The sequence below is a fragment of the Lissotriton helveticus genome, chromosome 11 (assembly GCF_964261635.1).
Source record: "Lissotriton helveticus chromosome 11, aLisHel1.1, whole genome shotgun sequence".
Lineage (NCBI taxonomy): Eukaryota > Metazoa > Chordata > Amphibia > Caudata > Salamandridae > Lissotriton > Lissotriton helveticus.
Window position 1 is genome coordinate 28,885,833 of NC_136072.1, and position 23,392 is coordinate 28,909,224.

General features: G+C 46.4%; 1 protein-coding gene across 1 annotated transcript in view; it reads right to left on the reverse strand.

Moving 5' to 3' along the window:
* Window positions 1-1,488: 1,488 nt before the first annotated feature.
* LOC144792116 (uncharacterized) overlaps window positions 1,489-23,392 on the reverse strand; it is a 35,621-nt gene continuing 13,717 nt past the window's right edge. The window contains exon 3 of the mRNA XM_078666993.1: window positions 1,489-3,514. Coding sequence (XP_078523119.1) covers window positions 2,935-3,514 — 580 coding nt within the window. The 3' untranslated portion in view covers window positions 1,489-2,934. The remainder of the gene's footprint in view (window positions 3,515-23,392) is intronic.

Here is a 23,392-nt window from a genome sequence, read left to right on the forward strand (position 1 = left end):
CTGATTTATACACATTTCCAAACTGAGATATAAAGTATTTTGATGACAAATACAAAATGTATTAGTAACATGGGAATCAATGCTGTTGGCAAACAGATGCATAGCCATGCGCTGGCGATCCCCGGAGGGTCCCCCTATAGCAGCATGGACGGGGGCGGTCGGTAAGTGGGCGGCGGCGGAAGAGGATGCTCTTAGAGAGGAAGAAGCCAGGGGAGCGCGTAAATTTCCCATATCCATGGAATGGGCCATGCTCCTCCACAGCTTCCGACAGTCCACACGTGCAGGTGACCCACCTACTCCTCCCCCCCCCCACCCGAGAGGACCAATAGCATTTACCTAGTGTCCCCCTCCCCAGGGCAGGCTCCCGGTACCCCCTGCATCCTGATTAACTTCCCACCCTTCTGGAGCGCAACCTGAACAGCTCCTTGAGCCCCCCCCGACGCCCGTCACCGGTATCTCCCTGCTTAGACCATGCTAGCGCCCACATGCTTCCCTCCCACAGTTTTGTCCCCCCCCCCGTTCTCTGGTAGCACCGTTATATGGACAGTACAGACCCCGATCCAACGCCCTTGAGGCGGGAACTTACATACCTGTTATCATTCATTGTCCTCTTGGCTATGCAGGCTCACTGTCTCCCAGCCTGCAGACATGGTTGCACGATCTGTACTGAATAATTGGGGAAATGTATATTTGCACCAGTTGTATAAAAAAAACAAAAAACGTTGCACGCATGGCTGAATGTTGAGGCCACACCAGCAGATTATTTACACTGTACCCGCATACTTTGATGCAACAATAAAACAAATAGACAAATAGCATATAAAATGAGGTTTTTCCACGGTGCACATTCACTTTCAAAGCACAACAAAACAAAATAAATGAACTATGCTCCATTGTGTCTGCATGCCGCCTTTGCGTGTCTGACCAACGAGAGAATGAGAGAGAGAGAGAGAGAGAGAGAGAGAGAGAGAGAGAGAGAGCGCATGCGCGTGCACGTGCGCGCTCTAGGGGCCCAATTCACAGAACTAACTTAAGACAAAATCTTAAACTTACTACTTTTGGTATTCACAGAAGATAGGATTTTGTCTTAAGTTTGTCTTAAAACAGACTTAAGACAGACTTAAGACAAAATCCTAACTTAAGTCTGTCTTAAGTCTGTCTTAAGACAAACTTAAGACAAAATACTAACTTCTGTGAATACCAAAAGTAGTACGTTTAGGAATTTGTCTTAAGTTAGTTCTGTGAATCGGCCCCTAGATCTTTTTAAGAGATGTTCTTTGCACTGGGGGTGTTCCAATATGTTTCCTGTTAAACTCTTTCTCTGTATTGTGATTTTAAAATATTTTTTAGTCACACACATTGTTTAAAAAATGTAAATGTTGGATTAGGCAACTCTACAGCAGCTCTGAAGACAATCCCATTTGTGTTTTGTTGTTTTTTTTTACCAATTGTTGGCAAGCAATGAAACCTTAAACCACAGAATAACGGTTACTTGATCAAAACAACGTGATAATTTAATACCATTATAAAATTGCCTGTAAAGGCTTTCCATAAATATGTGTAAAGAACATACGTCAATCTTGGTTCATTCTTGAATCGAATTTATCCAAGTCCTTTTTGCAAATTATAGGACAGTTTGGTTTTTTATTTTAATAGCATATCTAAATTAGATAAGAGAGTGTAGATTCTCACGACATGCAAGCATTTTCTTTCGGAAAATGATCCACCTGGGATATTACAGTATTGCTCGCCGCATTCTGCCCCATCGGCTACGACGACGCTGCTGCCTGAAAACGAGCTACAAAGACCATCGCCACCAAGACATGGCAATGTCCCAAATTAAGTCCTATCAAAATCATGTGTAGGGCTCCCGGTTTTATGGTATTTATTTTTTGGGCCGTTTCCGTCTGTATTGATCCCTATTTATTTTTGGGCCATTTTATCTGTATTTACCCATATTTATTTTGTGTTTGCGTATAAATTAAGTTGTAAAACTGTACATTTCCATATCTATTTAACTGACAGACGCGTACTCATACTTTGATGTCTGTCGTATTTTAGCTATTTAAGCTGCCAAATATTACAGAATGCGTACACTGGTAGATGTTAGCACTATACCATAAATATATGTTAACATACTCCGTTATTTAAAGACATTTCATCTGTATTTTAATTTCCCATGCTGTCCATCTGCTCAGCTGCTGGCCTATAATTCATGAAAGAAAGCACATAGAGTCATCTAAAAGAAGCACAATTTTCTGTATTTATCCACTTTTAAAGATAAATGCAGACAGAAAACACATTGTTTTCTGTCTGTACTTATCTGTAAAAATCCTTAAAAACGGAAAACCGGGAGCCTTAATCATGTCTTAATCTACGCCAATACATTCCCAGTGCTATTATCAGTGCCAGCCAGTGGCAATGCACTCAGTCGCCATCAAAGAGTGGAAATTCCACTGATGAAAATCATGATGGCTCCTCGCATGGCCTAAAAGGCCACGGTGCACCAGTCAAAGGACCATCAAATTCACAATGGAAAAAATGAGTGACAACTTGACAACACCCTGAAAAACTTGGCACTGTCCTGGTGACTTAGTTGTCTTTTTTTTGCAGTGCCTTGAACTCTTTGCAGAGCTTGAGGGTTATCCGGAGTTGAATATTTCTGTAGCTCATCCGTGTGACAATGCCGTATTATACCAACCACCCATCAGCCCAAGAAAAAATATACAACACGATTTCCATTAATCAATAAAAAGACAACACATGCCTGATTTTACTGATGGTCTCCCATAGCTTAAGACAGTCCTAGCACTACTCTCTGTGGTTGAAGACAGACGTAAAACTTCATTAATCCAGAAAAACTGAAGCCAGGAGTAGATCAGCCTATTTTACGTAAGACTGTTGTTATCCAAGCAAGATCTTAGTAAATGAGGCTCATGTTTTATACTTTAGTTTGTACCAAATTAATATTATGAGTAACAGTAACAGTATAGCAAGAATCAGACAGCAAACGCCACAGCATTTCCACAAACAAGAGTCACCAGCATACTGGTCTCCAGACTGTTTGGTGCAAGACACAGGGATGTCGACGTAACTGGGCGTACTCGACTCTAGGGTGTACTGCATAGAATTTGCCTTGGCAGGAGATATCTTCCTAGAAGACCTCTTGCCACCTGGAGTCCAGTCACAGATCCCTAACTGGCAGGCCTCACAGTTCTCAGGCTGGTGTGGCCCATTGATGCTTCCATACACAAAGGTAAGTTGCGGCTCGTCATTCACGTCCTCGCCGTAGCAAAACTCCCGGATGGAGATCAGCAGGTTGTTTAAGATGATGTTGATGTTCTCCTCAGTAAACTCTGGTTCTTCATAAACTCCTGCTCGGCAGCTGTTACACTTCTGCCTGAAGATATTTATTATCACAGTCCCTCGTCTTCTCTTCTTTTCCAGTTTCATTTGGAAGAAGATCGGTACATGTGCCGATGCCCAGGCGTGGCCGCAGCGGGAGCAGCGGAACCTGCGGGTGGAAAAAGCGGAACAAGTTACCTGGTCCTGGAAGAGCAACAGCGCGAAGCGTAATGACATCGAGTGCAGAGTCTGCACTCTCTCCCAATCCCTAAATACTGTGTACCACTTACACATCCCTTTGATACTCTTCAATTACTTCCCCCCAATGAGAACTATATCACACCGTAAGATCTTTTTACCCTCTCTGCTACATAGACATGCCAAGCCTCAAGTTGTAACTTTGTATGTCTCACCTAGGCAGTGCTTGTGCTGTCTCTTTGAGACATGCTGGATCTAGGAAATGGGCTTGCAAAAACACCCATCTTTTTCATTGGTTCCCTAGCTGTCTTTTAAAAATACTGGCTTGTCATTGGTGAATACACTTAATTGTCCCTCCTTTTGGAATTTTGTATCCTGCCATGAGGACTACCCCTCTTACATGTGTTCTTACTGTTCAGGTTATTTATACTCAGGGAGAAATCATTTTTTTGTTGTCCTGTTCATAAGAAAATTAAAAGTGAGCAAAATTCGTAATACGTCTAAGCCTAAATCTGGTGTTAATTGTATTGGCCTAAACACCTGTGACCTACAGATTGGGGAGGTTGAAGGGCTTGGGGCACGGGAAACATTACACAGGGAGAAGGAACGCGATGACACAGATATGGGCTTGAAACAGGTGCTTGATGCCTTGGGTATTGATACAGAAACACCCAGTGGCAGTGGCTTTCAACCTAAGTCACAAGTGATTCCAACGCTGCCACATGATAACCTGGATGCGTTCCATGAAACGGTGATCAAAGAGTTAATCGCCCTGAGGGACAAAGGGGGTAAATTGTTTGATGTTCTTACATCTATCCAGCGGGCAGCATTACAGGCACCAAAAAGCGGTACCTCCATAGTAATTAAGAACTCAGATAAAGGAGGCATTGCCATGATAATGGATGCTTGTATTTATGAAGAAAAGGATATTCAACAGTTATCACAAATTGAATGCTATGAAGTGATCACAATAGATAAATACAATGCCTCTCTTCATAAACACCACGAGAATTTGATGGAGATAAGCAATAAGGGGGTTTTAGACTATGACGAATACAATTTTTTAAGGTCTGACCATCCTAGAGTTCCCTCCTTCTATGTGCTCATTAAAGTGAATAGAAGCAAGAATAATCCCCCGGGGAGACCAATAGTGTCCTCAATGAAAGCTTTCTAGATAATACTGCCGTCTACATAGATACTTTCCTCTTCCCCTTTGTGCTGGCCCTTCCAGCATCCTGTAGGGATAGTGGAGACTTGCTTTCAAAAATCCACAATTTGGTTTGGGCAGAATCTTTTTTATGATTACCCTAGATGTGGTCTTCCATTATACATGTATACATTCAGGGTTGTAGTAACACCGAGACTGTAAGACTTGTAGAACAAGTTTTATTGCAGAAGAAATGCCCCACCACGAAGCACATACAAATCTGCTCCTAATCCCTTAGCCGGTTCCCGTCTTCTCCCCGTAAGATTCTCACCATCACTACATTCTAATTATAACAATGTCACTAAGGAAACTAAAAAGGAACAAGGCAGAGATAACAAGCAATTACCCATTACAACACATCCTCCCCCCAAAATAACAAAATACAATGCATATACAATTACATTATATAAAAAAAGTATTAATTGCATTCAACGTTCTACATTACCCTAAATGGAGTGATAACAAAAATATATATTGATACAAATTGAGAACAAGATTCAATTGCAGACATAGTCCTGCAACTTCTTGGATTTAGTGATTCTGCATCCCAACCTTCCCCACTTTACCTCCCCATACTCAGATGAGGGCCACCTTACCTCTCCATACTCAGGTGAGGGCTACCTTACCCTCCTCATAATAAGATAAGGGCCACCTTACCTCCCATACTCAGATGAGGGCGAACTTACCTCCCCGTACTCAGGTGAGGGCCACCTTACCTCCCATACCCAGATGAGGGCCAACTTACCTCCCCATACTCAGATGAGGGCCACCTTACCACCCCATACTCAGGTGAGGGCCACCTTACCTTCCCATACACAGATGAGGGCCACCTTACCTCCCCATACTCAGAATAGGGGCACCTTACCTCCCCATACTCAGATAAGGGCCACCTTACCTTCCCATACTCAGATGAGGGCAGCCTTACCTTCCCATACTCAGAAGAAGTAGATGGAACCTATGCCATCTCCTGTTGGTCACCCAAAGAGGTGTCCTCCCCAGGTTGATGTTCCAGCCTCCTCTCATTATCCTCCCTCCTTCCATCACAATTATCAATTCCAGACATTCTGGCACCACACTCACCCATGAGCCAAACCTTCCCATACTCAGGTGAGGGCCACCTTACCACCCCATACTCAGGTGAAGGCCACCTTACCTTTCAATACTAAGATGAGGGCCACCTTACCTTCTCATACTCAGATGAGGGCCACCTTACCTTCCCATACTCAGATGTGGGCCACCTTACTTTCCCATACTCAGATGTGGGCCACCTTACCTTCCCATACTCAGATGAGGGCCACCTTACCTCCCCATACTCAGATAAGGGGCACCTTACCTTCCCATACTCAGATGAAGGCCACCGTACCTCCCCATACTCAGATAAAGGGCACCTTACCTTGCCATACTCAGATGAGGGCCACCTTACCTTACCATACTCAGATGGGGGTCACTTTACCTTCCCATACACAGATGAGGGCCACCGTACCTTCCCATACACAGATGAGGGCTACCTTACCTTCCCATACTCAGGTGAGGGCCACCTTACCTCCCCATACTCAGAATAGGGCCACCTTACCTCCCCATACTCAGATGAGGGTCACTTTACCTTCCCATACACAGATGAGGGCCACCTTACCTTCCCATACACAGATGAGGGCCACCTTACCTTCCCATACACAGATGATGGCCACCTTACCTCCCCATACTCAGAATAGGGGCATCTTACCTCCCCATCCTCAGATGAGGGCCACCTTACCTCCACATACTCAGAACAGGGGCCCCTTACCTCCCCATACTCAGTTGAGGGCCACCTTACCTTCCCATACACAGATGAGGGCCACCTTACCTTCCCATACTCAGAATAGGGGCACCTTACCTCCCCATCCTCAGAGGAGGGCCACCTTACCTTCCCATAATCAGAAGAAGTAGAGGGAACCTATGCCATCTCCTGTTGGTCACCCAAAGAGGTGTCCTCCCCAGGTTGATGTTCCAGCCTCCTCTCATTATCCTCCCTCCTTCCATCACAATTATCAATTCCAGACATTCTGGCACCACACTCACCCATGAGTCAATCCGAATCTCTCAACTTAAAATCTGGAACAACCTTTGGAACTCTCTCTTCACCCTTATACAAAGAGATATAACCCAGATGCCACACTTTACCATCACTTAACTAGATGAAATTGCACAAAACCTTCCCCATTTGCAAAGGTTGGAAACATCTCCCTTCATTCTTCTTATATACGCCTAGCTTTCTGACCCTCATTCAACATTGTCATGGTAATCTTTATATTTACTCTCAGCCTTGGATATGTGTTCCTTCACTGGCATTGGGGTCCATTCACTTCTTATAGAACTGTGATTCCATCCAACATTATCTTTCATACCAGGAGACCTGCCCCTCATAATCTCAAAGGTACTAAATCCAGTGGCACTGTATGGGGCCCTATAGGCCTATCCAGTGCACCATACTTCCTTAAACCAGGACAAATTAGCTTCCCTGGCCAACTGTATAGTATTCTTGAGCACCCTATGGTATGTAACGTTTACAACGAAATTTTTACTACGCACTACCATTACAACGCAGGCATTACCACGCATACCATTACAACCCATTGCGCTGGGGGGCGCTCTAGGATAGGGAATAAGTTGAATTTTCTATCCAACACCTTCCCTAGTGTCCACGGGGACTGGAGTTGGAATAGAAAATTATACTTACCACTATCCAGCACCTCTAAGCGCTATGCGTTGTAATGGTATGCGTGGTAAAAACCGCGTTGTAAAGGTATGCGTGGTAAAAGTATGCGTTGTAACGTCATACATCCCACCCTATTGAAGGGCTCAACAGCACAATTTCCAGCGGGGTTGTAAATGGACATGGTGTTATGTACAATGCACTTCCTTTTAAGAAAGCCTTGAAAACCTCCAAACAAAATCGGGGCCCTTTGTCCGTTAAATTCACTTTAGGCAGCCCCTCCCTCAGAAATACTTTATCCAAAAAAGTCATGAGAGATTGGGCTTTAGAAACTATTTTAAAGTCAGGCCATTTATCAAAATGATCAAAGATGACTATAATATATTTGAGATCACTGCCATCTTGAACTGGAGCCAAAATGTACTGCCCTATACTTTCCCACAGCATCTCAGGGCATCTGAGGAGAGTCAACGGGGGTTTAGGCTAACTAAAGTTTTTCCGAATTGTGAACAATACACAACTTCTTAACCTTCTTTTCAATGGCTACGTTAATACCCGGCCACCCAAAAACATGCTTGACTCTACTCTTAGTTTTTGTAATCCCTAAGTGTCCCTCATGGCACAATTGTAGAACTCTGTCCTTAACACCTTCGCCGCGGGGCTAATTCCGCCACAGCGCTGGGGTTGAGGGGCTCATCGCGCTGCACGGTGGCGCTGTGCTCATGATGAGCTGAACTCGTCATGACCACACCCGTTTCTGTGGAACACGCAGCACCCCTGGAGAATTAAGCCCCGCGTGTGAGCGCCGCGCGTGTCATGACGAGCTCAGCTCGTCATGAGCACACGGCCACCGTGCCTCATGATGAGCTGAGCTCATCATGAGCACGGAAGGGGTTAACACCTTCTGGGGGAACGACACTCCCTGCTCTTAAAATCTTAACCTTCTCGACAAACATTTCATGTCTTAGCTCCCATAAAACACGTAACTTTTCCTCTGTAACCATCTTGGTGGGCCAGCCCTCTCGAATCCAAACTCTTATTTTCTGTAACACATCATCCTTGATGGTTGCTTCTACCCATTCACTTCCCAAAATGCCATCCTGGATACCCGTCACACAACAATTATCAAGTTCCCCATCAGGTTTGTCCACTAAAGGTAAGGGCATTCTACTCAAACAATCTGCAATTAAAATCTTAACTCCTGGCACATAGCAGACATCGTAATTATAATCCAATAACCTGACGGACATACGGGCTAGTCTTGGAGAAGCAGTCAACAATCCTTTCATAGTCAATACCTTCGTTAAAGGTTTGTGGTCGCTTCTGATAATAAAATGAGAACCCCCGATGTATGCTCTGAAATGCACTAAGTCCATACACAGGCCAGGGCCTCACTCTCTATTACAGAATACTTCTCTACCATATGGGTAATAGATCTTGAAGCGAACGCAATTATGCAATCGTTCCTTCATCCATCCACTTGTGTGAGTACTGCACCTAAACCTCTGCAGCTGTTGTCAGTGGTTACCGTATTTTTTAACATGGGGTCAAAACCCTCTAAAGCCGGTGCTTTACATATGCCATTTTTAATACCTTGGAACGCTTCCTCACATTCGTCAGACGAAACAAATTCACTTTTATTCTTTAACAATTGCCTAATGGGAAAAGTCTTCCTAGAGAAGTTCATTACATATTTGGCGTAAAATTCTGCTATGCCCCAAAAAACTGTTTTCCTCTTTGTTGGAAGGAGCAGGAGCCTTTTTAATAGCTTCCACCAAAGATGCTTTGGGTCCTACACCCTTTACAAAGCACCCAAATGCGTTATAAAAGCTGTTAACCTGTGGCTTTCAGCATGTAAATGGCCCTGGTGGTAAGCAGAGGTAAGGTCGATTGTGGCGAACCATTTGGCAACCTTGGTAATGGACAGCATTTCACTAATCTTAGGGAGGGGAAATTGGTCCACAAGTATATTCTTTTTTTAAGCCTCTTAGGTCTACACAGAACCTAATCTTGCTATTGGCACGTCCTGCCACCACTAAAGGTGGGACCCAGTCTGAGGACTCCACAGATTCTATAATTTATGCCTCACGTAACCCGTCGTACTTCATGAAAACTTCCTCCCTGTTGGCTATGGGAATGTTCCTTGCCTTATGTATGCAAGGAACTGCATGCTCCTTTAGAACGATCCTGTACTGGAAACATTTGAGTTCTCCCTCAATCTCTGAAAACACAGCAGGGTACTCTTCCAAACATTTTGCACTGTCTAGATCACACTAAAGAGACAGAACAGGTTCCATACTGTTGGGATCCAAAATGATACCTAGTGCACCTTGATCCCTCCACCCAAAAAACAGATGGCCCTCTTTTGGAAACATACAACTCAACATCCCGATTCTGAAATTGGAAACTTGGGGGCCGATTATGATGGCAGGCAGGCACAGTCCGCCCACCACCGTAGCGGAATGCAGGACCGTCCACAAGGGGTGCGGCGGTCCCGCACTTGCAATCAGGATGCCACCGCCACCGTGGCGGTGGCATTCCCTATTCCCAGCATTGTGGCGGGCGGAGCTCACAGCACCGCCCGCCACAATGCTGGGAATGCACAATGTGCATTGGCATGCACAAGGTCACAGGCACCGCGTGGTAACTGCCACTTTGTCTATGCCAATGCAGGGGGGTACCATAGGTACCCCCAGTGTGCACCCCCCAACCCCCAACAACCTGGGGGCCTGCTACGGGCCCCCAACAGCAAGGACCGCGAGCCTTTCCATGGCGGCAATGCTGCCATGGAAAGGCGAGTGACCGCCTGCATTGTAATATGGATGGTGGTGTCTTGCAGACACCGCCACCATATTACCCTTGTATTCTGCCGGTTGACTCGTCGACCGGCGTAAAAGCTGCGGACGGTCTTTCCATCCGACCTCAGACCCCCCGCCAAGGGGGTCTTTGCTGTCAGGATGGTGGGCGGATAGCCCCCGCTGGGCCGACGGTGACCATCACCGGATTGGTGGGGGCGATCCGCCCACCATCGGAATCGGCCCCTTCATTTTCTGTAACCCAATAAAGGAATGGTTTCTTTTGTGAAACTCTTGGGAAAAATATCAGACATCTCTCAGTCTGCTCCTAAAACGTTTTTAAATTTCTCATTCCACTCTGATTCATTAACTAAGGTGTAAGGTAAACCCGATTCTGCAGTGATAGTGATTGTAACTCCTCCCACACTAATATCACATTTAGGTGTCTTCCTATCACCTAGGACACTCAGTACATCATACTCAGAATCCACACTCAAAAACACATGTTGTTGTCATCCCCTTCACTGTCTTGACATTCAGAATCAGAATTTTCTTCCAAAAAGTTAACTGCCTTATAGCTATTCTGCTTTCTGAAGAGGTGATTCACCATTTTTTGTGCTCATACCACCATTGTTTGCCAGGTCAAGCCTGACATCCGCCCATTACCACCCCAGGCTATTTTCATTAACACACATAGGGCCATATGTAGGTAGCCCATTTGCGATCACAAATGCTGAAATTCGCAGAATTTCAGCATTTGCGATTGCAATTAGGACAGTGTGCTATGTAGCACACAAAAACCCACATGCAAAATAAGGAATCGCAAAATTTGTGATTCCTTATTTTGCAATTGCATTTAAAGAATCGCAAATTGCCATTCCTTAAATGCAATGTAGGAAGCATCCAAGTTGTGCGAATTTTGGCTTAAGGAATCGCAAAATACCACCAACTTCAGGATGGTGGTAATTTGCGATTTCTGTGAAAAATGCACTTTTTGGCATTTTTCCAAGGTGCATGTGGGTCACATACATGCCCTTAGGCACTTGCAACCCTGAAATTTCATTCTCAATTTGCGATTCTCTAATTGAGAATCGCAAATTGAGAATGTTTTCCCATTCATTCCTATGGGCCTACGAGCCCATAGGAATGAATGAGAAGATATTCCTTATTTGCGAATCTCAATTTGCGATTCGCAAATAAGGAATAAGTGGGATTAGCAAAAAATTTTGCTAATCCTACCTAAATTGTGTTTTGCGATTCTCTAATTGCAATTCCCTAAAAATCGCAATTTGAGAATCGCAAAACACAATTTACCTACATATGGCCCATAGTCCTGCCCAACCAGTTTCCTGATTACTGATTCCACGCAGGTATAATCATAGGACGCGAGAGTTCAAGTTCCTATTATACCACTCCATTTCAAAAAATCGTCCCAGATCTTAGTATGTGTACTGGCCTCGGTTCCTATGTCCATTTTGCAGATGGTTTTAACCACCTGGAGCCAGTCCTCACCATGAGGTGGTGCAGAATCTATCCTTTTTTACAAATCTCTCTCCTAGCGAGAAGGATCAGGAAAAATATTAGGGCTCTCCGTATCGCCGATAGGGGCAAAGTCGGCTGATCCTGATCCTGAGGGGGTGAGGGCGAGAGGTAGAGGGAGGTGAGGGTGGAGCGAAAGGGAGGGCGATGGAACGGCAAAGTGCCGGTTATTCCCGGAGAATGACCTAAAAACCTTGGTCAAATCGCTAGTTCTCTCTAAACTTGACTATTGTAATTCTCTTCTGACTGGCCTTCCCAAATCTCACCTCTCCCCCCTCAAATCCGTCCTCCATTCAGTAGCTCGTTCATTTCAGGGTCCAAACGAAGTGACCACATCACTCCTATCCTGTCTTCTCTCCGATGGCTTCCCATCGAGGCTAGAGCTATCTACAAAACAGCGTGCATCACCCACAAAGCTTTGAACTCTTCCTCCCCTCGCTATCTGGCGAAAAACTCAAACTGTCTGGAGGCTCAAGACCTTCTCGGAATGCGGAGAAGTTCCTTCTTGAACCCCCCTCCTTCAAAAGAGAAAAATTGTTGGCACAATCGTTCTCCGGTAGTGCGGTGAGAACCTGGAACTCACTTCCTCCTTCGCGCCGTGCCATCACCTCCATCCAGATCTTCAAAGCGGACCTCAAATCTCTTTTATTCCAAAGACACTTTCAGAACTCCTTCTCAGACCCCGCCAGGAAGTTCTTTAGTCATTGTAAATTTGTCACATATGTTTATATTTTTGTTTGTACATCCTGTGCTTGCTGCGTTTGAAATTGTGTTCCTTTTGCCTGCGTTGTTTTGATTCTATGGCCTGCTACTGTTCACCAGGAAGTTCTTTTTAGTCATTGTAAAATTTGTCATATTTATTCTTATTTTTGCTTGTACAGTCTGTTCATGCTGTGCTTGAGATTGTGTGCCTTTTGCCTGCGTTGCTGCGACTCTTTGGCATGCTATTTTTGTTCTATTCCTGCAACAGTTCTCTCATGTAACGTAAATGGTTCTATTGTACTGTGCTCTGACACCTTCGGGTAAAGTCCGCGCTTTATAAAAATGCATTAAACAAATAAAATAAAAAAATAGCTAGGCCAGACCGGCGTGGCTGCTATTTTTAGCCAAACAACTGTCACTTACAAAACAAATAATGTATGTATCTCATGTTGAGAAAAGTCCTCAAGACCTGGCTTTTCGAGCAGTAGCAGCACCCCTCCCCCAGCGCCTTGAGACCCTCACGGGTGAGTAGTGCGCTTTACAAATGATATGATTGATTGATTGATTGATTGTGGTGGGGGCGGGGGCTCAGGTCGTATTTGGACTCTTACATCTAAGCCGGACCCCCGGCTCGGCTCTTCCAATGAGCTGTCTGTCTCACCCACCTCTATCCTCAATCCCCCAAAAGCTTGTCGCACTTTGGGCCTTTTTTCACCCACTGTGCACACTCACTCACTCCAAACATTCTGGGGTCTGTAGTCAGGTGTGTAAACAAGGGAGAGAAAATAAATAACTAGAGAATGGTTGTGAATGGAACCTGAAGTTATAGATGTACAGACTCTGGGACACGGCCTCCTCACTATCGAGGACGTACAAATTCGACCCAGGGGTATCTCGGACCACTCTCCACTGACACTGACTCTCTCCAATCCGGAAAGGACGAGGAGACGTATCTTCCCAATATACCCGGGATACCTTCAAGTACCACAGATATCCAAAACACTGAAGGAAGGGACTAGGTCATACTTTAGCGAAAATGAGGGGACGGTTGAGTCTCCTTCAGTTCTATGGGAGGCATACAAAACGGTCCTTCGAGGGTTAGCTATTTCAGCGATTGCACGACACAAACACACACAAAAACAGGAACTTTTAGGCCTTGAAAACAAAGTGGACGTGGCCACCAGAGATCATGAGACTGATCCGACGTCGACGACACGACATGCACTCCAACTATGCCAGCGGAATCACTATAATCATGTGCGAAGAGGGGTGGTGCATGCAATAACGTCCACGCAACAAAGATTGTATGATGTGGGCGATAAGGCAGGTAGACTCCTAGCCTGGTTAGACAGGAAGAGGGAGGGACAGAGGGCCATTTTGCATTTGAAAGACCATGCGGGAGTGTTGCAGTCCCACCCTTCACAGATAGTTGAGCTACTAGCGGACCATTTTCAGGCGGTATACACCCCCGATACTGAGGTGACTCGTGAGATGGCAGTGACGTCCCTTGTGGACGTACCCACTCGCGTCTTGCCACAGCCCAGCGTCGACGGCCTAGAAGGGGACATAACTGCTGAAGAGATTCAAATAGCTATAACAGCGTTACACCCAGGGAAGGCTGCAGGACCTAACGGTATTCCGATAGAATGGTACAAGGTGATGTCGGAACAGCTCTCTACGCCCTTGTGTAACATGTTTCGGGATAGCCTGGAGCAGGGTCAGCTGCCACCCGACTAGCGTGCGGCGACTATAGTGACAATCCCAAAACCCGGCAAGCCGCCGGAAGAATGCGGCTCATACCGCCCAATCTCCCTCCTCAACGCCGAGAACAAAATCTTAGCTAAACTACTGGCGAATAGGTTACTGCCGCATTTGGTGCATTTAATACACCGGGACCAGTCAGGCTTTATGCCACATAGGAGCACGGCACTGAACCTCAGGCGACTGCATGGGGTGATAGCACGGGCTCCACTGTTGACGGAACAGGCGGCAATCCTCTCACTGGACGCCAAAATGGCATTTGACATGGTGGAGTGGCAATACCTTTTCGCAGTTTTGGAACATATGGGTTTTGGCCCGAAATTCATATCTTGGATTAAGCTATTATACCAAAACCCGACGGCACGAGTGACGGCAAATGGCCGTATCTCCAGAGAGATATCGTTGGGGAGGGGTACGAGGCAGGGTTGCCCGCTCTCGCCGCTGCTGTTCGCTTTGGTCCTAGAGCCCTTAGCCACTGTCATTAGGACTACTCGGCTGTTGAGGGGTGTGCGATGGGGGGAGAACTGGGAAGACAGAGTCTCCTTATACGCAGACGACATGTTAATTTACCTGATGGATCTACCAACGGGGATACCTGCGTTGCTGGCAGTGTGTGAGAGGCACGGGCTGGCCTCGGGTTACAAAATAAACTGGGCGAAATCAGTGCTCTATATGTTACACGGCGCGCCACCGGCACTACCCATTGACTGTCCGTTGTTGGTGAGCGATGTTTCTTTCAAGTATCTGGGGATCCATATTACGCGATGCCACGATACCTTTCTAGAAATGAACTTACAGCCATTGCTAAGGAGACTAAGAACGGACGTGGGGCACTGGAAGACTCTCCCCCTGACCTTACTAGGCAGGGCGGCGTTGTATAAAATGATGGCGCTGCCCCGCTTTCTTTACGTCCTAGAAAACACCCCGGTGACGGTTCCGCCACCGTTCTTTAAGCGTGTCTCGGCACTGCTGTCAAACCTCATATGGGGAGACAAGCCGGCGAGAGTAGCACATCTAAAAATGGTCAGGGATTGGTATAGTGGGGGGATCGCTCTCCCCAATCTGGAACTGTACTACTGGGCGGCACACCTTAAGGTGATCAACCAATGGATACATGGACCGCATGATGACCCGGCCTTCCTGGCGGATAGGCAGCAATTAGGCACTGCCACCCTTTTAGCTCCGCTTTATAATAAGGGGATGATTAGGAAACTGAGAGGCCCCACTAAGCATACCGTAGCACTATGGCATAGAGCCCAAACGCGAATGAAGTGGGGAGGGGTGATTACGTGCATGACGCCTTTATGGGATTCCAAAGTCTTTGGCAATCTGAGGAGTAGCAAGGGCTTTGACCAGTGGGACGCCATAGGAATTTCCACGGTTGGGGACTTGTGGACAAGGGAGGGAGTGGTACCATTTGAGACCCTCAGGGTACAATACGAAATGAGAGTTACGGAGACGTACCGTTACATTCAGGTCCGACACGCATTGCTGGCGGCGCTGGAGCCTGGGAGGACGGTCCCGGAGTCGGCACCGTTAGAGGATCGGCTTCTGACAGACTTTATGGAAAGTAAGGCCACCTCCCTCACTTATCGTAAATTAATCAATAATATGCCAGACCCGCTGCGAAAACTGAAAGTCACCTGGGAGGAGGAGCTGGGCGAACTGAATGAGGAGGAGTGGAATGCCGCGTTAGCGTCACCCAGGGAGGCGGGCATATCGACAAGATTTCGGTTGGTGCAGTTTAAAATACTGCACCGAGTCTATTACACACGTGTTCTGCTACATAAGATTCACAGAGCTGATCACCCACACTGTCTGAGACAATGCGGAACGCTGGGTACACTGTTTCACACTTCGTGGGAATGCCCTGAAATCATGGCTTATTGGCGGAGAATAACACGCACAATGGCTCAGGTATCACAGGTCCCCATCACACCTGACCCCAAAATTTGCCTGTTAAATATATGGGGCCCGACCGACCTGGCGACATACGGGAAGCAATGGGTAATAGTAGGCATGATGCTGGCGAAGAGAGATATAGCGCAGAAATGGGGGGCACGGGAAACACCTACCCTAACGCAATGGTGCAGGAATATGGACTTGGCGATGTTAACGGAGAGAGCGGTGTATCAACAAAGGTGTAACCCACGTAAATGGAATAAAATTTGGCTCCCGTGGAACACTTATAGGGGTGATATTTGTGCGCCTTTGCCGGAAGGTGAAGACATAGATAGCGAGGGGGAGGACGAAGACCTGGAGTGAGGGGGGGGAAATCGAGAGGGACGGACCTTGGGGTGGGCCTGCGATGTCCTGGAGTGTGAGATTGAAAAGACCACAGACCGAATGGACCGCAATGTGTTGCCTTTATAAAGGAAATTAGAAGTTATTTTTAGGGAGGATGCATATGATGGTCATTGCCGTATAACCAACTATTTTTCTTTCAGTTACTCGTTAAGATATTATAATAAAAAATTGCAATGTCGAAGTATTGTGGCTGAATGTTGAGGCCACACATAAGAATGTGTATACATGTGACCGAGTTTTTCAATATGCAACAATAAAAATATTTTAAAAAAAAGAAAAGACAGGTCTTTAGTTGTTTTCGAAAAGTGAGCAGGGTGGGACTGGTCTTGATGTGGAGGGGGAGCGTCTTCCATAGTTTGGTGCTTGCGACCGAAAATGTTCTGTCGCCCCATGCAGCTTTTTTGGTTCGGGGGACAGTCAGCAGGTTTGCTGCTAATGAACGTAAGGGTCTGGTAGACTAGTAGGGGCAGAGAGTTTTCCTGAGAAACTCTGGTCCGATGTCGTGGATTGCCCTATAGGCAATGCATAGCGCCTTGAACTTGGTTCTGCTCTTGATGGGTAGCCAGTGGAGCTGTCGTACCACCTTGGATATTGGTTTGAATTTGGGGCCGGCTGTCAGAAGTCTGCAGGCTGCGTTCCGCACTAGTTGCAACTTATTTAGGACTCTTTCTTGGGCATTGATGAGTAAACCGTTGCAATAGTCGACCTTGGACATGACTAGGTGCTAATGAGAGTCCTACCAGCACTAGTTGGGAGAAAAGGTAGAAGTTTCTTTATCATCCTGATAACGTAGAAGGATGCAGAGACGACCAAAGTAGCGCTACAGATGGCGAAAAAACTCATGTAGATTTTGACAGGCACAAACTATTTTATGAAGGGACTGTGAATGAACAATGGAGCAACATGTGAATTAGCACATGGAGGTGGGTTAGAACATATGGTATTCTGGGAGATGAAGTGAGATCATTTTTAAATAACCGTTGAAGCGTAGTTAGTTCATTGTCATTACCGGTTCAGAATTCCGGTGTATACACGCGTAGTTAATTACCAGGTGATGTTAAACAAGGATGGGAATGCATAAAAGGATGTTTCAGCACTCATGGACTTAGCTCGTACACGAACGTGGTTCAAGCGTCTCCGTACGCCGGTAATGAAAGGATGAAATGAAATATCTTAAGAGAACGGGTTGATCAGCAGGCCATGGTAAGCGTATACGAGTAAATATTAGCATTCACATTCATGGTAAAAGTTATACCATTTTTTCGGCATAGCGAGGGGGTTAAAAGGTTGGGAGATAATGCGCTGGGTTATATTTGTGTGATTAAGGATGGGTCAATAGATTGGATGTAATATGTTAGTGGCTCCGGGTACGTGGTAAATTAATTTATAATATGCTTTAGTAAACATGATTACAGTCCAGAATTGATGAACTTCGTTGTGAAATTTTGTGAAAGTTTCTTATTAAACAAATGTTCTATCAAGTTAATGAAGTAAGTTAAAACATAAAATATGTATTTATATTTGTAGATGCCCCTGATGAAGGGAATGTACTTCCGGAAATGCATTGGGTTATTGGATTAAATCATGGTGTGTAAAACCCACTCTATATTCCTGTGTTTTTGTGAACATCGACGACAAGTTATGGTTGGATACAATGAATTGAACATACGTTAAGAGAAACGGATTAAAACGTATGGTGAAACAATGGAGAAAATAGGACAGAAAAGTAAATAAAATTGATTCATTGGATTCAAACTAGGTTGGGACTGTGCAGCCTGATGGAACTGAACCGGGTTCCTTTTTGGACCTCTCTCTTTTTTCTCAGCTGGGCAGCTGTCGGCTTAGATGGATGCCAGCTTGGAAATGGTTGGCGACTGTTTTAGTTGGCAGGTCTGCTCCCAATGGAGAATATGGTGGCCCAATACAATCTGCCCCCGGGCAAATTTCTAACCTATGAAGCATTGACACGGACCTTCAGGGAATTGTTGGCCAGTGGGCGTGATGAACCAATGACACATGTGGTACTACAACCATTGGCGTCCATGGGCATGGCGCAGCACTTGGTGAAGAGTAAACCCCTGACGCTAGCTAGGCGTAGGTGGGGAGAGATATTAGTGCAAGAGCTTACCGACTCGGAGTGGCATAAGGTTCAGGCATATCCTAAGAAATTCTTCACAAATATGAGATTGAAGTATACCCAATTTAATAGTGTTTATATGACTTATCTGACGACCCACAGACTAAAGGTCATCTATGGTGGTGAACCACGTGGCTGCCACAGGTGTGAGCTTCTGGATGCAGACTTCTGCCATATGACTTGGAGCTGCCCCAGTTACAGCCATTCTGGGACTCGGCGATCTGTACTCCGAATGCCTCCCTGGGCCGAGCTCTTGCTTGTACCTTGGCGTTGTTTATTGGGATTGTTTCCTAGACCCCGAAAAGGAAAGGCTCTTGGATTTGGCACTAGTGCTGGCTAAGAGATGGATTTCAGTGGCCAGGAAATCCACGGCGAGGCCAGTGGTGGGTCCACAGACAAACCAAGGCACCAAGTGGGCTTGGGCAGAGGAAAGGGCCTTGAGTCGTGAAGAGGCCAGAGGGGTGCGGAGATGTCCGATAGCGGGGTTGTGGGCGTAAGTGTTGGAGGCTTGGGAACATCCAGAGAATGACACGGAGGGGAGCCCCGACAGGCTGGAGTGGATGGGGTTAGAGTGACTGGAAGGACTTCTCAGTAGACACTGAAGTAGAAGGGAAAAGGTCCTAGAGGTAGCGGTCTGCTGCGCCCTTTGGTTGCCCCTGTCCCCTCCTTTGGGTGGTAGCGCTGCTTGTCATGTGTCCCCTCCCCCTTCCCCCTTCCCCAGAGTTCCTGTTTCCTGCTTTTACAGATGGGGGTCTCCCATAGGTTTCCGTCAGGGTATTCTCCCTCTCCCTTTCCGTTAATTTGCCTTCCTTTTTGTAGATCGGCCTGTGCGACCCCTGAGACGGTTCTGCCATTCCCCTCTCCCTTACTCCTGATGTCTACTCAACCTAACAGTGAGGCTTGGAAGAACCAGGTACTCCAGGGTCGGCTCTAGGCTCATGGCGGCCCTAGGCAGGGAGCGTAGGTAGGGGGCCCCGGAAGAGGGGGTCTGGGTGGGGCGGGGCGGGGCGCGGAGGCCAGTGAAGAGGGGGGGTCAGGGTATTTGGAAGTGGAACAGAGCCGGAGGCCACCAAAACACTGCCAGGGGCCGCAACGCAAATATGTATCCATCCTCAGAGGATTATTATATTAAGGATATATATTGGCGTAGTGCCTAAGGCCGCCCCTGGGTACTCTTTCGAAGCCTTGCAAATTCTGTGTTTTAGGTCACAAACTGGAGGAGACACGAATTGGGGAGAACAGGAGATTGTTCTGAATATCGATCTGTGCTAGATTATGAAGGGGCATATTTACAAGGAGTTAACACCACCAAAATGTCACTGTTAACGATGTTCTGGTGGCGTTAAATCCTTTGCCTTATTTACAAGGCGGCGTTAAGCCACGCTGCCTTGTAAATAATGCCCCTATTCACGCAGCACTTAGCGTGAAAGGGCAACCTCCTGCAACACCCATTGCTTTTTGACGCTACCATATATTTACAAGGTATGGGGCAGCACCTAAAATACCGCCAAGGAATTCCTGGTCTTAAGCAGGGGATACGAGGATTTTTTTAAATTTCTTCTTATAGTTTGCTCTTTCCACGTGTCCAGCACACACGGAAACAGAAAATCGCCTGTAAAGATTGTTTATGTGCCGTAAGGCGTACCTTCCTGCATATAAGCAATGGCCCCTGCCGTGAAGGCACTCTTGCAACATTTTTGCGGTAGGGTAAGGCAAGTGTGCGCCGCATTCTTGTGAATAGGGCGGATCACTGCTTTTTTAAACTGTCGGAGCTCAGCGTTACCACTTTTGGCGTAATACCGCGCTCCGTCAGTTTCTTGTATATATGCCCTAAAGTTGTTCGTCCCTTTGACACAAGCTTATCACAGATGATTGCATTTATGTGACCTTTGATTGTACATCTGCTGGCTCTCCTGGATAAGCCAAGTGTTTTTTTGTAATGATAAATACAGGCTGATATTTTGAGATTCGAGTATATCGTGTATTATAAATGCCAATAAACATATGTTTAAAAAAGTGTCTGATTTGGAATCCCCATTCCTGCACACACAAGGGTCTGAATAAAGTCCCTTCGATTTAACTCCTCAGCGTTTGACGTCCACCCATCCCCCTGGAGAGGTTCGAGCGCGCGCCCAGTGCGCCCCCACCTTGTTGTTGCAGCTCTTGGTGTTGTTACAAGCCACCGCTGCCGGGGTCCCTCCATGGCCCCCCTGAAGAGCCGGCCTTTCACTGGCACACATCTGTGCGTTCACTGGCGGTCCACGCCACTATCACACGACGACTCTCTGATACATTTCTGAAACTCAACTAAAGTAATATTGAAGGCTTTTTATTATGCTCAAATATCATATTTACAGTGGTGTCAATAAGGTTTGACAGATTCGCAAAATATTTCCAGGCAGAGAAATAAACTCTTTACCTGAGAACATATATTTACACAATCTCGTTTAACAGATTATGCAGATTTCCAGACAGAGAAATAAACACTTTACAGCAGAAATTAATGATATATTTTCACAAACAGATGAACAGATTTAGAAATAAAGTATATGCGCAACAAAAGCAAAAGGTATTAGTAACTTGGAAATCAGTTATACAAGACTTTTACCAACTATAAAACATCATATATAAAGATAAAATAAATGTTCCATTGTGCACGCTCAGTTTCATAGCATAATAGATGAATGAACTACGTTCCATTGAGTCTGCATGCCGCGTTTGCATGTCTTGAGTGTGTGTGTGTTTTTGTGTGTGTCCAAATGTGCTTGCATGTCGACTTCTATGGTCATATGTACTGTGCTCATATGGATATGCACGTGTGTGCATTTGGGTGTGTGTGCAGGCGGTGGGTCTTTGCAGCTGTGTACCCATGGGGTTGTTTTACACGTGTGTGTGTGTGTGTGTGTGTGTGTGTGTGTGTGTGTGTGCCGCTGCCTGCACATATCTGTGCTTGTGGGTGCAGTGCTTAATTTCAGCTGGTGCTTGCCTGTGGGGCCCACAGTCACTCATTTGTGAGGACTGGTCCTTATTTTTCCTCATCAAACACTGACCACGAGCAAGAGAGAAACGCGCTAAGAAGAAAGAAGTAGCAAGAGAAACAGGGCCGGACTGGGAACCGAAGCCGGCCCTGGCAAACTGCTCGGCCGGCCCCCCGGGGAGAACTGTGGGGGTGCAGCCAAGCAGTTTGTGAGGGCCGGTTTCGGCCGATTTTGTTACAGGGAGCCGATATTGTCAACCTCCGGTAACAAAAAGAGCCCCCAGGGGCACAAAACCAGCCCCCACCCTGGCGGCCCACCGGGGAAACATCAGGTGCCCGCTCTGGCAGTCGGCCCTGAAGAGAAAGTCAGGAAAACCGTCTCAAAGGGAGAAAGCAGGAACCTGCGGGAGTGAAATGAAGGAGCAGGGAGTGTCTGGTAGGGGAAGAAAGAGACACTAGGGGGCCGATTCTGATCCTGGATTTTTATTTTCCATACAAATAGAATTTGTATTTTTTTCCATACAAATTGTAAAAGTCCCTTCCAACCCGTGTAGTACGATTCGTACCGGAAAAATACTTACAGATCAGCCCGCTCCTTACAAATCGGATCGGGAAAAGCTGTACGACACGGACTTGTAAAAAAGACCATACAATTTGTAAAAAGGCTGTCCAACCCGTCAAGTACGATTCGTACCGGGTTGTCAGCATACGATTTGTATGGAAAATGGCTTGTATACGGGGAATGACTCGTACCGGGCAACGAAGCGAACCCCTATACGCCCCCTACCCTGGTAAGACTCGTTCTGGGGGTACGACTCATACCGGGGTACGGGTTGTATAGGGGTATGAGGTGTACAGGGGTCCCCCCACATGCGAGGCATGTGTATGGTGCGTACCCCAACATCGCGCATGTACGCAACGTACGTACGCGATTTTGGGGTACAGTGCGTACATATGCGATTTTGGGGTATGGTGCGTATGTATGCGATTTTGGGGTACGGTGTGCACATACGCGATTTTAGGGTACGGTGTTTGTACGGTGCGTACACGACCAGTACACCTTCATCGCGTATGTTCGCACCGTACCCCACTTTCCGTGTCATCCGTATGCACCGTACATACGCACCGTACCCCTGTATTCATGCGGTGTACGACGCGTACATGAGGGGGTCTGTCTCGTACTGTTTTCGAGGCGTACAAGGTTTTTCCGGCACTTTTTGGCTCTTATAAAAAAAAAGCCGTGCGGAGTGCCGTTTGTACGAATCGTACTTGCCCAGTTGTAAACTGCTGCCGGGAATACATGGGAACGTCGCGTACAGAGCAATCCGGATCGGAATAGCTTGTATATACGTGTATGGTCTTTTTTACAATTTGTATGGAGTGCGTCTATTTGTATGGATCGTACTTCCTAGGTTGTAGGGGCCTCCTTACAAGTATGAGTTGTATGGGGAAAATGCTCCATACCACGAGTTGTACAGCGTTTTTCCAGGATCGGAATCGGCCCCTGAGTCGACTCAAGACTATGCAGCCATGGTATTAGGTGTGCCGACCTCTAAGCGCACCAGACGTAGGATTCTGAGCAGTGCTTTTACGTGTGTGTGTTGTGTGTGTGGTGTGTGTTGTGTGTGTATGTGTGCTTGCGTGAGCATGCGTGCATGTGTGTGTGAGCGTGTGTGCACGCACAATTTGCAAAGATGGATTTGTCAACGTACTCTTTTAGTCTTTACTCGCT